General features: G+C 56.1%; 2 protein-coding genes across 2 annotated transcripts; one reads left to right on the plus strand and one right to left on the minus strand.

Moving 5' to 3' along the window:
* Positions 1 to 8871: 8871 nt before the first annotated feature.
* On the plus strand, positions 8872 to 10369 carry ISF_00845 (hypothetical protein; the record flags this gene model as incomplete). The annotated part of the gene is made up of 3 exons (XM_018844452.1): positions 8872 to 9216; positions 9314 to 9526; positions 9605 to 10369. 3 exons carry the CDS (start codon positions 8872 to 8874, stop codon positions 10367 to 10369), a joined length of 1323 nt encoding a protein of 440 aa, XP_018708902.1.
* Positions 10370 to 10840: 471 nt separating this feature from the next.
* Positions 10841 to 12792, minus strand: ISF_00846 (Peptidase S33 tripeptidyl aminopeptidase-lik; the record flags this gene model as incomplete). Its single annotated transcript, XM_018844453.1, has 2 exons — positions 10841 to 11824; positions 11890 to 12792. The coding sequence occupies 2 exons, from the start codon at positions 12790 to 12792 to the stop codon at positions 10841 to 10843; spliced, it is 1887 nt and encodes a 628-aa protein (XP_018708903.1).
* Between the last annotated feature and the right edge of the window lie 244 nt (positions 12793 to 13036).

The raw sequence follows: 13036 nt of genomic DNA on the forward strand, positions 1-13036 counted from the left end.
GTTCCAACTCAATGACGCGCATGTCTTGGTTTTGTGTTGTCAAGATGCAGCAGGCTGTCGCATGGGTGCAAATAGCATCGGCAATTTCCGCCATGGCCCGCATGCGCTAGATTCAACACTTTATTAAAGCGGCCTTCAAAGTTTGCAGGCTAGTTAGCGTGGCATTTCAATGGCAATAGTTATCGGCACATGGGCAATGGTGCGAGCTGGGTCAAGGGATCAGCCAAATCGCTACCTTGTCCTTGTTGTATTTGTGGGCAAGAAAATCGCAGCCTGGATCTGGGAGTGCGCTGGTGAGCAGTCTAGGCCAACCAGTGTCATTTCCGCCAAGACGGCATGTCGTTATGTGTGAGACGCCATCATTGGTGACATCTGATAACTGGAGAGCTGGCCGTAATGGCATTCCCGCTAGTTCTCTAGCTCAATGGACTTCACTAATAGGTTGTTCTGTGTTCTGGCTAATATTGAGGGGGGATCGTGGGAAGCTTCCAAGAGCTTGATCGTCGCCATCTTGTGGCAAATAACAAGCAAACGGTCGCCATTGGAGACCCGGGCTGGGCGTAGCCTCTTCTCTGCTTTTGAAAAAGTCGCGAAATAGCAGTTCAAGGGCGGCATGGCAAAAGAAAAAAAATAGGCAGCAACCATTGGCGTATGCGGGGGGAGCTTCAATAGCGTCACGTTCAGCTTCGCCAACTGCCATTTACCCAAGGCCAGGCCAACACCGTGGAGGAGTGGCCTCTGCAGTTTGCATGGCTGTTCAAATAAAGTAATGATGGGCTATTATGACGGAACGGAGTGCAGCATATGCATGGAGCCGTCGCAGCGACAGCCGAGTTTGGCCCAATCACCTGTACGGAGATGGAAGCCCAGTCAAAGTCGCAGGCAGCTGAACGTCGCCTTTCCATCACACATTTCTCCAAATACAGCAACACTCTCGGAGCACCGAGGAGTCTGCCGGGGTGATAAAGAGGCGGCCAAGTAGATGGCCACGAAAGTAGTGGCAGGAGCCTTATACAGATCAAAACGCTCGGGCCGAGCAGGATATAGATATGTGGCTGAGTTTCATTATGCCGAATCGTTTAAGAGGCAATAGCTGGTAAGCCGGCAATGGCGGCTTGGGTAGCTCCGCTGTTTCTTATCAAACGCAGGTATTATAGAGCAGCTGATCTTGAAATGGATCTTTTGCTCGCTTCGTCTCTAGGCCGTATCCGAGCTGAGCAATTGCTGACTTCGTGCAGAACGGCTTAGCCGTCGATGGCGTATCGAAGGTAGTGATGGGCGTAGCTGAGCGCCACTTTTCGCTTGCCGTTGTGTTGCAACGGCGATGGTGATGAGCGGGCGTGGCAGTCGGGAATCGCCAGGGTAAGCTCGCCTTGGGCGTTTGGCGACCGCCACGATTCGCCAGTCTTGTATCTAGTCGTGATTTCAAGTCCACCTGTACTTCCTTTTACCCCGAACCTGCTCACACCTCTGCGACGTTGGCAGGTGCGGCGCGGATAAGAACGAGCATGTCTATTGGCAATCCATTTGATGTGACATTTGGCCGTGAAGCCGGGTTGGTTGAGGCAGCCATAGACAAAAACATGCACCACAGATCTACAAGAAACCTGCGCCGTATAGCAGTTCGAGTATAGTGTGATGGCCAAAGGCAAAGCTACTACCGGTAGGTAATTAGCAGATGCAACAACAGCCACGCTACAGGTCGGTTTGGAGGCAGCCATTGATATCCGATCTGACGGTTTTCTCTTGCGAGAAGACATGGTTTAAAGCTATTGGTCCTGGTATCTTGCTGAGAGCAGAGAGGATAGTATATAAGGGTGAGTGTCGTCAGCCCCAAAGGTTTGAAACCGTTGCATGTTTGTCGTTCAGCCCGAAGGAAGACCTGCGAGAGAAGATGCTAGGGCGACTTTGAAACGCTGTTAACTGGAGCTCTTCGAGGGAGTGGTGACTCGGTGGACCGCAAGGCGATGGAGAGAATTATTAGCAGGATGATGACGGAATTGGTGGAGGTGAATCGAAAAGGCGGCGACGGCTGGCCGTTGAGAGGATGTACAGCGACCGAAAATGCAGGGGTCAAAGAGGGGAAAGCAAAAAGAAAGCACAATAGCTCGGCTGTCGGCTGGAGGAGGAGGCATGTGCACACCGCAGAGAGTTTTTCGTGCAGGAGAAGAGGAAAATGGCTGCAGGACTGGCTGAGTCGTGCACAAGGCCCCGCTAGAGGTATTTGCTGCAAGTTAGTAGTACTGGGAAGGAAGTAATCACCACTAGTAACTTTTCCAGTAAACAAGGGACCAAGGACTGGAGGTTGAGGTGGGTTGACGAGGGTTGAGGCGGATTGACGAGGTGAAGTTGTTTGTGAGCATCGTGATGGGCTACCACACGAAGCGGAGCATGATGGGGCGAGGAAAGAGAACAGACGGAGTTTCCTAAATAGGTAAATGGGGTAAATTGGCCTGTTCAGAGGGCAATGTTACTCCGCAAGTAGACAGTACCGGCAGGCACCTAGGATTACAGAAATGCCCATGTTGTGTTCCTTTGAATGGAACATTGTAATGCGAGGCAAAACTCAATCAATATAGGCCGTACTCTTATTATTAGCCCAGCCACGAGTCCAACAAGATGCGCCGAAGCGCCATGGCTGGTTGTTGCAGCGTGCATGCATGGTGCTGGGGGAGGCAGACGATTTGGACAGGGGTTCAAAGCAGGCTGAGAGGGGCAGTGGAGGTTCGCTGTACTGGTAGCGGTGGCTTCCTTTGAATTTACCACAAGTGTCCGTAGCTCATTTGTATACTGAGTGCCTATGTGTAGAGGTACTCCGCCTGTGTATCTCACTAGAAACAATCAAGGGCTGGATTTAAATTGTCAACTCAGAAAGATTCTGAAAATGCATCGTGCACTACCACCGGCCGGCTTGTTTCCGCTGCTTGAAGGCCATCAGCGATGCCGCCGTCCAGGTTGGCGCAGCGCCCCGTTGCCACTGCCAGTACTCTGTACGTCGAGTATCCGGTAAGGTTATACAAGGTGCTTGTGCGAACAAGCTCTTGCAAAACTCAAATGGTCGACTTACCATCTGGTTACCCAGTTAGGTGTTTCGTAAGTGAGATACGTTGCGCAGGCACTTTACTACTACCATCTTGCATGGCTGTATGGCTCTCGCCAACGCCAGCCCCAGACCCCCTCCCCCCCTAAAATTGCCCCCCATCCACTGTAAAACAACACGCCCACCCAATTGAAAGTCCTCGGCCATCGCGCGCGACAGCCGGCCCGACCTCTCGTTTGCTACTTTTTTTCTTTTTTCTGCTTGATTCAGTCTCTCTTCTTTCGACTACCTCAAGGTGCGGATTAACCTCCAATCAATTTCCACCCGACGGATACCTCACTAGCGAAAAGCCATCGTTGCTCCAACCGCCAAACTCTGTTTGATTCTTCCATCTTTCTTCCTTTCTTCCCCTCCCCAGGTCCTTTCTTACCCTCGTCTTCTCTCCCGCCGGCCCCCATTTTGCAATCCGTCCCATCCATTGATTGTCCTCGTCGGCCCTCTCCGACGTTTCACATTCGCCGCTTCTCGCTTGCCTGTCTCGACCTCGCAGGAAAGACGAACTCGAACTAAATCCGTCCTCTCCCCGGTTCTCCGCGGTCTCCGCCAAACGTCGCACCACAAGCGCCTTTGCCAAACCTAAACTTCGAGAGCCGTGACGACTGCCGGGCTCGCCTCCCTCTGCCTTTTTTTTTTCAACTTTATTTCTCTTGTCGTGCCAGCTTCGCGCCTAGACAAGGCCATCACGGCGGTTCCGCCTGCTTTTATCTTCTTTGCTTCTTTTTATTTTCATCGTTTTGGTTTAGGCCGTTTGCCGACTGATGCTGCGGCCGACTGCCCTTCATGGATACTCCGGGTCAGACCGATGCTGACGGCCAGTCGTCGTCTGGCAAACACCCATCGCCATCATCAAGCGAGTCTTCCCCCTCGGCGTCGGCAGCCTCCCCCGCTTCCAAACGCTATAGGGCAACCAATTCTGCTCCTGATTGCTGTCGCACTTGCAGGCTGCGCAAGGTAAGCAACAGCCTGTAGCCACTCAATTCATTCATTCGCCTTGCAGCGGCCTCCCAGCGTTGTTCAACTTTCGGACGGCCGGCACGCACCCCAGACGTCGCCCGCCACCCGGTTGCTCGTCTCCAGCCGCTGCAACGGTTACGCTCAACCCCCAACGCACGGCCGCGGCGCGACTTGCAGCCGCTCGCCACGCAGTACCTATCGCGCGCTTTCTAATGCTGTATCTTGTTCTATTGTAGGTAAAATGTACTGGTAAGTCGGCTACCGGGCCTTGCACCAACTGCGCACGGCTCGAGCTGGCCTGTAGCTTTCAGAGCGCCGATAACCCGGGCGACTCCCAAGGTACGACCATCCTCTCCTGATAACGAGCGACCAGCGCTGCATTGGTTTGTAGTGCACGCGCACATCTACCATCGCAGAGTCCCTGTCTTGGATTTTTTTTGCAAAACTGACCCCTCATGATTCACAGACCGCGTGTCGAGAACCACACCAAGCGCCAGCCACACTGAGGCCGGTACCCTACGCAAACGCGCACAGAGAGCCTGCGGCCAATGCCATTCCCACAAGACAAAATGTTCGGGCGATTTACCCCGCTGTCGACGCTGCGAGGCTAGCAACCTCGTCTGCGAATATACACCCACCAAAAGGAAATTCACAAGTGTTCGCTACAGTGCCGCCAATGCTGCCGACGGCGCGCCCACACCATCCGAGACCACCGTCAGTGTCCAATCCATCGAAGAGGTGTCAGCCAATAGCCCAACGACCAACAATTTTCAAGGCTATCATGTCATGCTCTTAGATCCCAACGTTCTAAGTGCTGAGTACGTTGCTCCTTCTTATATCCAGCCGCCCATCCCCGTGCTGACTTGCCACTGCAGGGACAAGATGATCAAGAGAGACATTATTTCACGGCATTTCGAAGTGTACATGTACTGTCTCTACTGGATGCCCAGCTTGGGCTTCCTCCACCCTCCCACAATATGGCGCCAAATAGACGTACGCCCATATCCCCTTCAGTTCATGCATGCCACGGGAACTAACTCAAATCCTCCATAGGACATGGCCCTTCATCCAGCTAAAGCCGCTGCAATATGCTCGGTTACATGTTTTTTTGCCAACCCGGGCGAAGTTGGCCGCGACTTTGGCCAGAGATGCTGTAACCAGGTCGAAGCATACCTGGTTCGAAGCATTGACCGGTTTTCTGAAGAATCTCTCATGCTCACCACCCTCAACACTCTCTTCAACCTGTTTCTCGGCTCCTATGCCAGAGTTTGGACATGTCTTGGTATCGGCTCCCGCGTCATGGTCGGGCTGCAGGCGAATTGGGATTCCGGAATTTACAAAGGACGCTCTTGGATCGAGCAAGAGAGCTTACGTCGGCTAGTCTGGCAGAACTTTTACATGGATCGGTTACTTGCCGGAGGCTACGATGAGTATCTTGCTAATCGCAACGATACCTGGAAACTCCGGCTGCCGTGCAAGGAAGCGGCCTATCGCGGAAATCACCCGGTGATAGTGGACCGGCTGCACGATAATCCACCTCCACACATCGAAAATGCCGGCTTGCATGCTTGGCAGCTTCGGCTATGTGACTTGCGGCACCGAATTCAAGTGTAAGTGTAACTTGATATCTGTTACATACAGTTGCGCTAACAACCGATGGTAGAGCGGCCAAGCGATTGACGCTCCCTCAAGTCAACATTTCGCGACCGGAACCATCCACGGTCATGTCGGAGATTAGAGCTCTCCAAAATGAGCTAGGACGCTTCCACATGTCGCTTCCTGAAGAGTACAAACTGACGGATCAAGTGGTTGAACACATTATGGGAACCGAGGAGCGCAACGGTTACATCTACCTTCACTCCCACATTGGTGTTAGCCATGTAGACCTGTACCGCTTTGCTCTGCCAGGGGTGCACGGTACTGCGCCAGACCTTCTGCAGCGACTGCCGAGGGAATTCGTGCTCTCATCACAAAAGCAGGCCGTGGCGCACTCCATCAGCGTCGCCACGTTTTGCGATGTGGTTCGACGCGAGCACGAGAAGCATCCTTCGCTGCTGCCAATGCGATTGACGGGAGACTACTCCATCACGCACATGTGCACGCAGGCCATTCGAGTGCTGGTAGTTGCGCTATGCCACAACCTGTATCATGATCTTGCGGGCAAGACGACAAGTCCACCATGGAGGGGCATCAACTCGCGGGTGGTGACGGAGGCTGACATAAGGGAAATGATTGACAACCTATTCAAGGTCATGGAGCCATGGAGCCACATTTCTCGCATCACCAAGCAGGCATACGAGGCCAACAGGGTCATGGTGGACCACTACTACAAGACGGGCAAGTTGAACGAGACGCCGAACTCGGCACTGATCGAGGCGACGCGGTTGAGCATGACCTCGGGCCCAGCCGGAGGGTCCATCCTCGGGAGCGGAGACCAATCCGTCAATACGCAGTGGGGTGCGAGCGCGGCCGCGGGTTCGCCAGAGGATGGGTCACCGTATGACGCGGTGAATCTTGGGTTCGAGATGGAGAACGGACCGCCGGGTGTACCGTTGTTTTTGGAGCAGGCACGGATTGCGCCGTTGGAGGACACCGGACTGGGCCTTTACGACGGCGACAACTCGTTCGAGCACTCTCCCCTTTCGGATTTTTCGAGGGACATGGGTAGGGTGATTCGAGAAGACGAGCGGCTGGCAGCCGGTTGGCAGCATCCGACGATGCCGGAGCGCACGTACAGCGACAAGGATGTTTCAGCGTATCTGCGGCATCAGCAGCGTCAGGTGAATGGATACTCCAACGAATATGTGAATGGGCATGCGGATCCGTCGCGGTATCCGTATCCAGGACGGTTTTGAGGGACATGGTTGTTGAACCCCAATTGGGAACTTGTCACAAGTTTAAATCTGGGTTACGTGTCTGGTGGGGATGACATGCAGTTGATGCGATGATGACTGGCGTTAAAGATCCTTAAAGGGGGGATCTTGGCGTATACTTTGTTCTTCCTTCTTGGTTTTGGTCTCGGTTTCTAACATTCTACCCTCTGGGTAATAATAGATGATACCCCATGAGTGTAAGGGCGTGTCGGGAGAGGACTGCTCGATCGAGCGCAGGACGTTGAAAAGCAATCACAGCTGTATCTAGGCTCTTGAATCATTATCATCATGATCATTATTCTTGTCACCAGTTAATATTATCACTGTTGTAATTATTAGTTCTATGGCGTTAGCGAGGGGCAGTGCTCCTACCAGGCCGATCTAGCAGCGTGATTGATTGTGACGGATGACGGAATACAATGTGGATGAGCCAAGCTTAAACTGACACGTTCTGTGACGACTGTGAGCGAGAATAGAAACCAAAGAGTCGTGCAAACCCAGAAATACGCTATTGGCAATAATGGCAGTGCTGTTTTGTAGGCAAAATTGCGGCCCATTCTTTGTGTCATGTTCTGATGTTATTAGCGGCGCTTCCGGCCTACCGAATGTGGCGTCAGTGCACAAAAGCGGCGCTGCCAAGGTGGCTTCAAAGTTTTAGATGAGATGATGGTGTGTATGTGTGTACATATATACCCAGTACACGCGGATGGTCTAAAAACCAGGTGTTTGTTATGCAAGACGGCTTGGCCATGATCTCCCTTCGCCCCTTTTTTTTTCTGCGCTTCCTTTTTTGTTTTGTTGCCTACCTAGTGTCAGAATCCAAGTTTCAGTTCGCGGCAATGCTGTCGATAGGGGACCCGACCAATGGGGTGGGCGCAGCTTGGCACCTGTGCGGCAGCAGAGACGTGCGGATTCCAACGGGGGATCTAATAAACAATCAAGTAATAGTAATGCATCAGGGCATTTTTGGATAGTTATAGTTAATTGGGATGTAATTAATCTGGATCCATGCACTCGGGCATCTCTTAATTTACTCTGGAAACCTCTCAGTGTCAGTAGCCAGTGCGCGAGTGGTGCTATTACCAGTCAGTAGAGGGGCAAAGCCACTGGCAAACGGGGGTGGACCTTGTGCCAGCCCAGCCCAGCACAGCCCTACAATCGCCCGTGGTACCGGTGAACGGACGGACGGGCGGGCGATCAGGCGAGGGCATTGAGACGAGTTTTCCTTTGATGGTTATGCATGTAAAATAAGTATAAAATAGATGCAAGTCTGTGCAGATATGCAGGCTTATCAATCACATTTCCCCTGCAGACCGCAGCCTGTCCTGTGGCTTAATCAGTCGCCAGCGACAGAACAAAATTGACAGATGCTTCGCCCCATCTCCTCTCTGGTCTGCCCTGTCAAGCCCCCTCCCTTCCTTCCCTTCTCAGCCACAACGCCGACGCCCAAACCAGAACCAGGCTTTTGCTTTTGCTTTTTTCTTCATTTCCTGTACCTTGCCAAATCCTTCCGTCCTTCCGTCCTCGTTCCATCCATCGACTCCATCCCGCCTCTTTTCCTCGCCTCTCTCGACACATTGGGCAGACAACTACCAACTACATGGCTCTCTAGCTCTGTTTCTTCTCTTCCCTCCGGCGGCCGGTTTCTTTTTTTTTTGGAGTCTCACCCGTCGCTCGCTTTAGCCGCCTCGGCCGCCCAAGAACGCGACCATCTCACCCTCCCCTTTTTTTGGACGGTACCATCTCGTTCTTTATTCCTCTCTCTCCTCGTTGTTTCCCCCGTTCGTCTCCCGTCAGCGCGACATTTCGCCTTTGTCCTCCTCCCCTGTTCGACAGAACCCCCCACCCCATCGAACGAAGAACAGCGAAAGGGTGCTGCTGGGGCCAACCGAACTGATCCCGTACCACGCCGCCACCCACCACGACCGACCGAACCGACCCGTCATGCTGGCGCAAATCCATCGTAACAAGCGGACCGCCGCTCTTGCCTCGGTCCTCTTCATCGCTCTACTCATCTACACCTGGCACTCGCTGAATCTCGAATCGCTGCTGCCCGCGCCCCTGCTGCACGGCGGCCACGACCAGGTCCCCGTCGTTGCCGTCCGCATGCACGATGTGACTTGCCCAGGACCCATTGGCGAGCAGCTCCCCTCGAAGCGCATCCCCGTCGTTCGCGGCCGCAACGTCTCCAGCACTACGCACGGCCAGACTCTCGCCGTCCCCAAGGTCGTCGTCCTCATATTCTATGGCCGCCGCAGCACCGTCTCCATTCTCGATTGCTACCTCAAGGTACGGACAGACACGTCCCAGCACCAACAGGTGCCAAGCGCGCACATATCCGAATCGCAATTGTAGTGAGGACAATGCCAACTAACACTCGTTATAGCGCAATCTTGCTAGCAACGGCGGTCTCATCGACGAGGTCATCTGGTTGCGTCGCACCGAACAGCAAGAGGACCTCGAGTTTCTCCAAAAACTCCTCGACTCCGAGCCTCGCTACAGCAAACGAGATGTTGACCGCACGGAAGCCTCGGGCTTTGCCAGCGCCTACAATGACTTGGACGACGACACGCTCTACGTCAAGATTGACGATGACGTGGTAAGCACTATCGCCTTGACGATACTTTGATGCGCCTGCCCGCCTCCCCTTGCTCTTCCTTCTAACCACCATGCGCAGGTCTTTATCGATGACAACGCCCTCCTCTCCCTCATCTGCACCAAGCTCACACATCCCGAGTACTACATCGTCTCCGCCAACGTCGTCAATCAGCCTATGATAAGCTGGCTGCACTGGAACCTCGGCGCCGTTCTTCCCTACCTGCCCGACACCAAGAGTGCTTACCCCAAGCTCAAGCCCGGCGAGCGTGTCAACTGGCGCGCCTCCACCCTGCCTGACTACAAGGGCCCCCAAGACCTCAACATACTCGAGTGGAACTCGCCTGAGAAAAAGAAGCACCGATGGCTTCCCATTCGCAATCGCAAGGACCACATTCTTGACGGCACTCCCATTGTCAACACCGAGTACAGTGCCTTTGGCAAGGGCCTTGGTCATTGGCAGATTGCTGCCCAGCAGCATTACAGTTTCTTTGAGAACTTGGAGAACAAGCAGCTTCACAAGTACAAGTTCAATGTCTGGGACTTCCAGCTGAAGCGTCTAGGCATCCAATTCATGGCCGTCATGGGCAAAGATATCAACGGCGCAAAGCCCATCGGCCAGGACGACGAGCAGCACTTTTCCGTCACCATGCCGGAGAGGTCGGGCCGCGCTGCCGTGGCAGATGGTAGAGCCATTGTCGCGCATTACAGCTTTGGTCCGCAGTCTGAGCAATTGCCCACAACAGATATCCTGGACCGGTATCGGTCATATGCGGCAGAGAATATCTGCCAAAAACCCATGCTTTGGTCGCCGGAAGATGATATCGCCAAGGCGCCGTCCTCATGACGACGCAGGCTTGGCCAGAGACGAAAACAAGACGATGCATGACGGGGTTTATTCTGCACAAGCCCTTGTTTTATTTCATTATTCCTCTATTTTACATCATAGCGCATAATTCGTGGGTTCCGAGACATAACGGAGAGGAATTGAACGAGTGGTAGAGAGAACTCGGACAGCGCACAGCAGCATACCAACAAAAGCCTTGCGAACTGGCGCCTTGGGAGTTAGGGTCTTCTTCTTTTCTTGACGCTCTTGTACACGCACATTTTGCATGGATTTGGGGCGGGTTCGTCTTTTTTTCTATGGGTTCGTATTGGAGAAGCTTGCATTCACGGTTGTTTGTATTATCCTTTGCATTATGATTTAATCATGCTACTCATTTTATGATTCTCTTCTTGTACATTTAATGACGTGACGCATGGTAATGATGAGAGAAAGAATTAAGAATTCGCTACGCACATGGCGAGCCGCAGACTTTCAAAACAGGAAGCGTGGCGTGTCAATCACCAAGGCCGCCTCCGCCTCGCCCTCCTTCTCCTCCTTCCAGGGGTCAAAGTCGGACTCGCAGACGGTCTCGCGCGCCTTCGGCACCTTGCCCGTGTGCATGTACTCCCTCGCCACGCGCGCCGTGCACTCGCTCCGCGCCGACGCCAGCGCGCAGTGGCCCATCGACTCCTGCACCACCAGCGCCGCGCCCGGGTGCATCGCCGCCATCCGCCGCGCCGACCTCAGCGGGGTCACCGGATCCAGCCGGCTCGACAGGAACAGCAGCGGCGCCGCCGGCCTCTTCGGGTCGCGCCCGCGGCCCGCGCGCGGCGTGGTGAACGGCCCCTTGAAGGCCCAGTGCCGCGGGAAGCGGAAGCCCGCGCAGGGGAGCCGGATCTTGCTCCAGAAGCCGCCAAACGTGCGCGAGGCGCGGCGCTGGGCGGTGACGAAGTCGCGCCACCAGTCCGGGTCCCGCCCGGCAACGTCCTCGCCGTCGGCGCAGCGCGTGGCGATGCTGGCCTCGTTGACGGTCAGCTGCATCACCGGCACGGCGGGCGCGCCGGGGTGGGGCGCGGCGCAGGCGTCGCGGAGGTGCGGGAAGGCGCCCATGTTGTCGAGAAGCGCGACGAAGGAGGTGGCGTTGCCGGCGAGCAGCGCGGCGAGCGCGGAGGCGAGAGGCCGGAAAGTGCGGCCGGGCGCGTAGCTGCTGATGGCGGCGGCGACGCGCACGTCGGCGGGCGTCAGCGCGGAGAAGCCCCCACCACCGCCGGAGCCGGAGCCGGAGCCGCTGGGGATGGTGATGGGGAGGGGCGCGTCGGCGAGGGAGGCGATGAAGGACTCGACGCGGGCTTCGATGGCGGCGCCGGAGGTGTCGGAGGGCTGCGCGAGGGGGCACGCGGAGGGGCCGGCTGAGTGGCAGCCGCTGTAGAAGTGGGAGGTGATGTTGTCGGCGTCGACGGTGCTCGTCAGCCAGCCCTGCGAAAAGGGGATTAGTGACGATGCAGGAGAGATGTGGAGAAGGGGGGGGGGGGGCAACTTACGGGTCCGGAGGAGTAGTCTTCGGCATCGACGACGCCGTCGAGGATGAGACGGCCGACGCGTTCGGGGAAGAGCGAGGCAAAGTAGTTACCGAGGACGGTACCGTAGGAGTAGCCGACGTACTGCAGACGCGGGGCGTCCTTTTTGTGGCCGTGGCCTCTCTTACGCAGCTCAAGACGGTCCTCCTCCCCATCTGCCTCCCCTTCCTCTTCCTGCTGCACATTCACCCCCTCGGCCTTGAGATGCTCGTCAATCTTGTCCACGATGTGCACCATGTCCCTTGCCACGCTCGGCGTGCTCATGTACCCCATAATCTCCGCCCCCGGCTTGCCCTCCTTGTCCCCCTCCGCGCACCTCCCCAGGAAGCTCCTATACAAGCCCAGCAAGCGCGGCACCGCATCCCCTTCCACGACGCCGACGCCGCGCTCCTCGTACGCGAACGCGTCGCGCGCGAGGTCGTCCCCGGGCAGGCAGTCGGCGCGCGGCCAGCTGCTGCCGACGCCGCGCGGGTCGAACGAGAGGATCTCGTAGTGGCGGCGGCCGGGCACGTCCAGCGTCTCGCGGAGCCGGGAGCCGCCGGGCCCGCCCGGGTTGGTGATGACGGTGCCGCCAAAGGTCGGGTCCGAGGCGGGGACGACGGCGGGGAGCCGGATGAGGGCGAGGACGACGACGCGCGGGTCCGAGGTGGCGTTGAGCCAGTCCATGGGCGCGGTGAGGCGCGCGCACTCGTAGCCGTCGTAGCACGGGCGGTAGGAGAGCACGGTCGACGGGGGCAACCGGTCCCAGTCGAAGCTGCTGCTGCTGCTGCTGCTGCTGCTCGCGGGGCCGGCGGCGGCGGCGGCGACCTGCTGGGCCAGGGCGCCGGCCAGGCTCGCCGCGACTCCTGCGGCGGTTACGTATCTCATTTCGAAAGGATGGGACGCTTTTTTCCTTCCCCTGCAGTTGTTCGCTCTGCTGTGGCGTGATTCGGGCGGAAAATCGGACTCGCGGAAACGGGAGAAGAGCAGAGACGCAAGAGGCTGAGGCTGGAGGCAGGCTGGCCGGCCATGGTGAGCGGAGTCGGGCGAGCTTGTTAGCGCTCGGCTTCAGCACCCGATTCTACGTTGTAATACGTAGCAGGCAGGCTTTGGTTTCAGGTCCTCGGCCATT

This window comes from Cordyceps fumosorosea, assembly GCF_001636725.1.
Source record: "Cordyceps fumosorosea ARSEF 2679 chromosome Unknown scaffold_1, whole genome shotgun sequence".
In the NCBI taxonomy this organism is placed as follows: Eukaryota; Fungi; Ascomycota; class Sordariomycetes; order Hypocreales; family Cordycipitaceae; genus Cordyceps; species Cordyceps fumosorosea.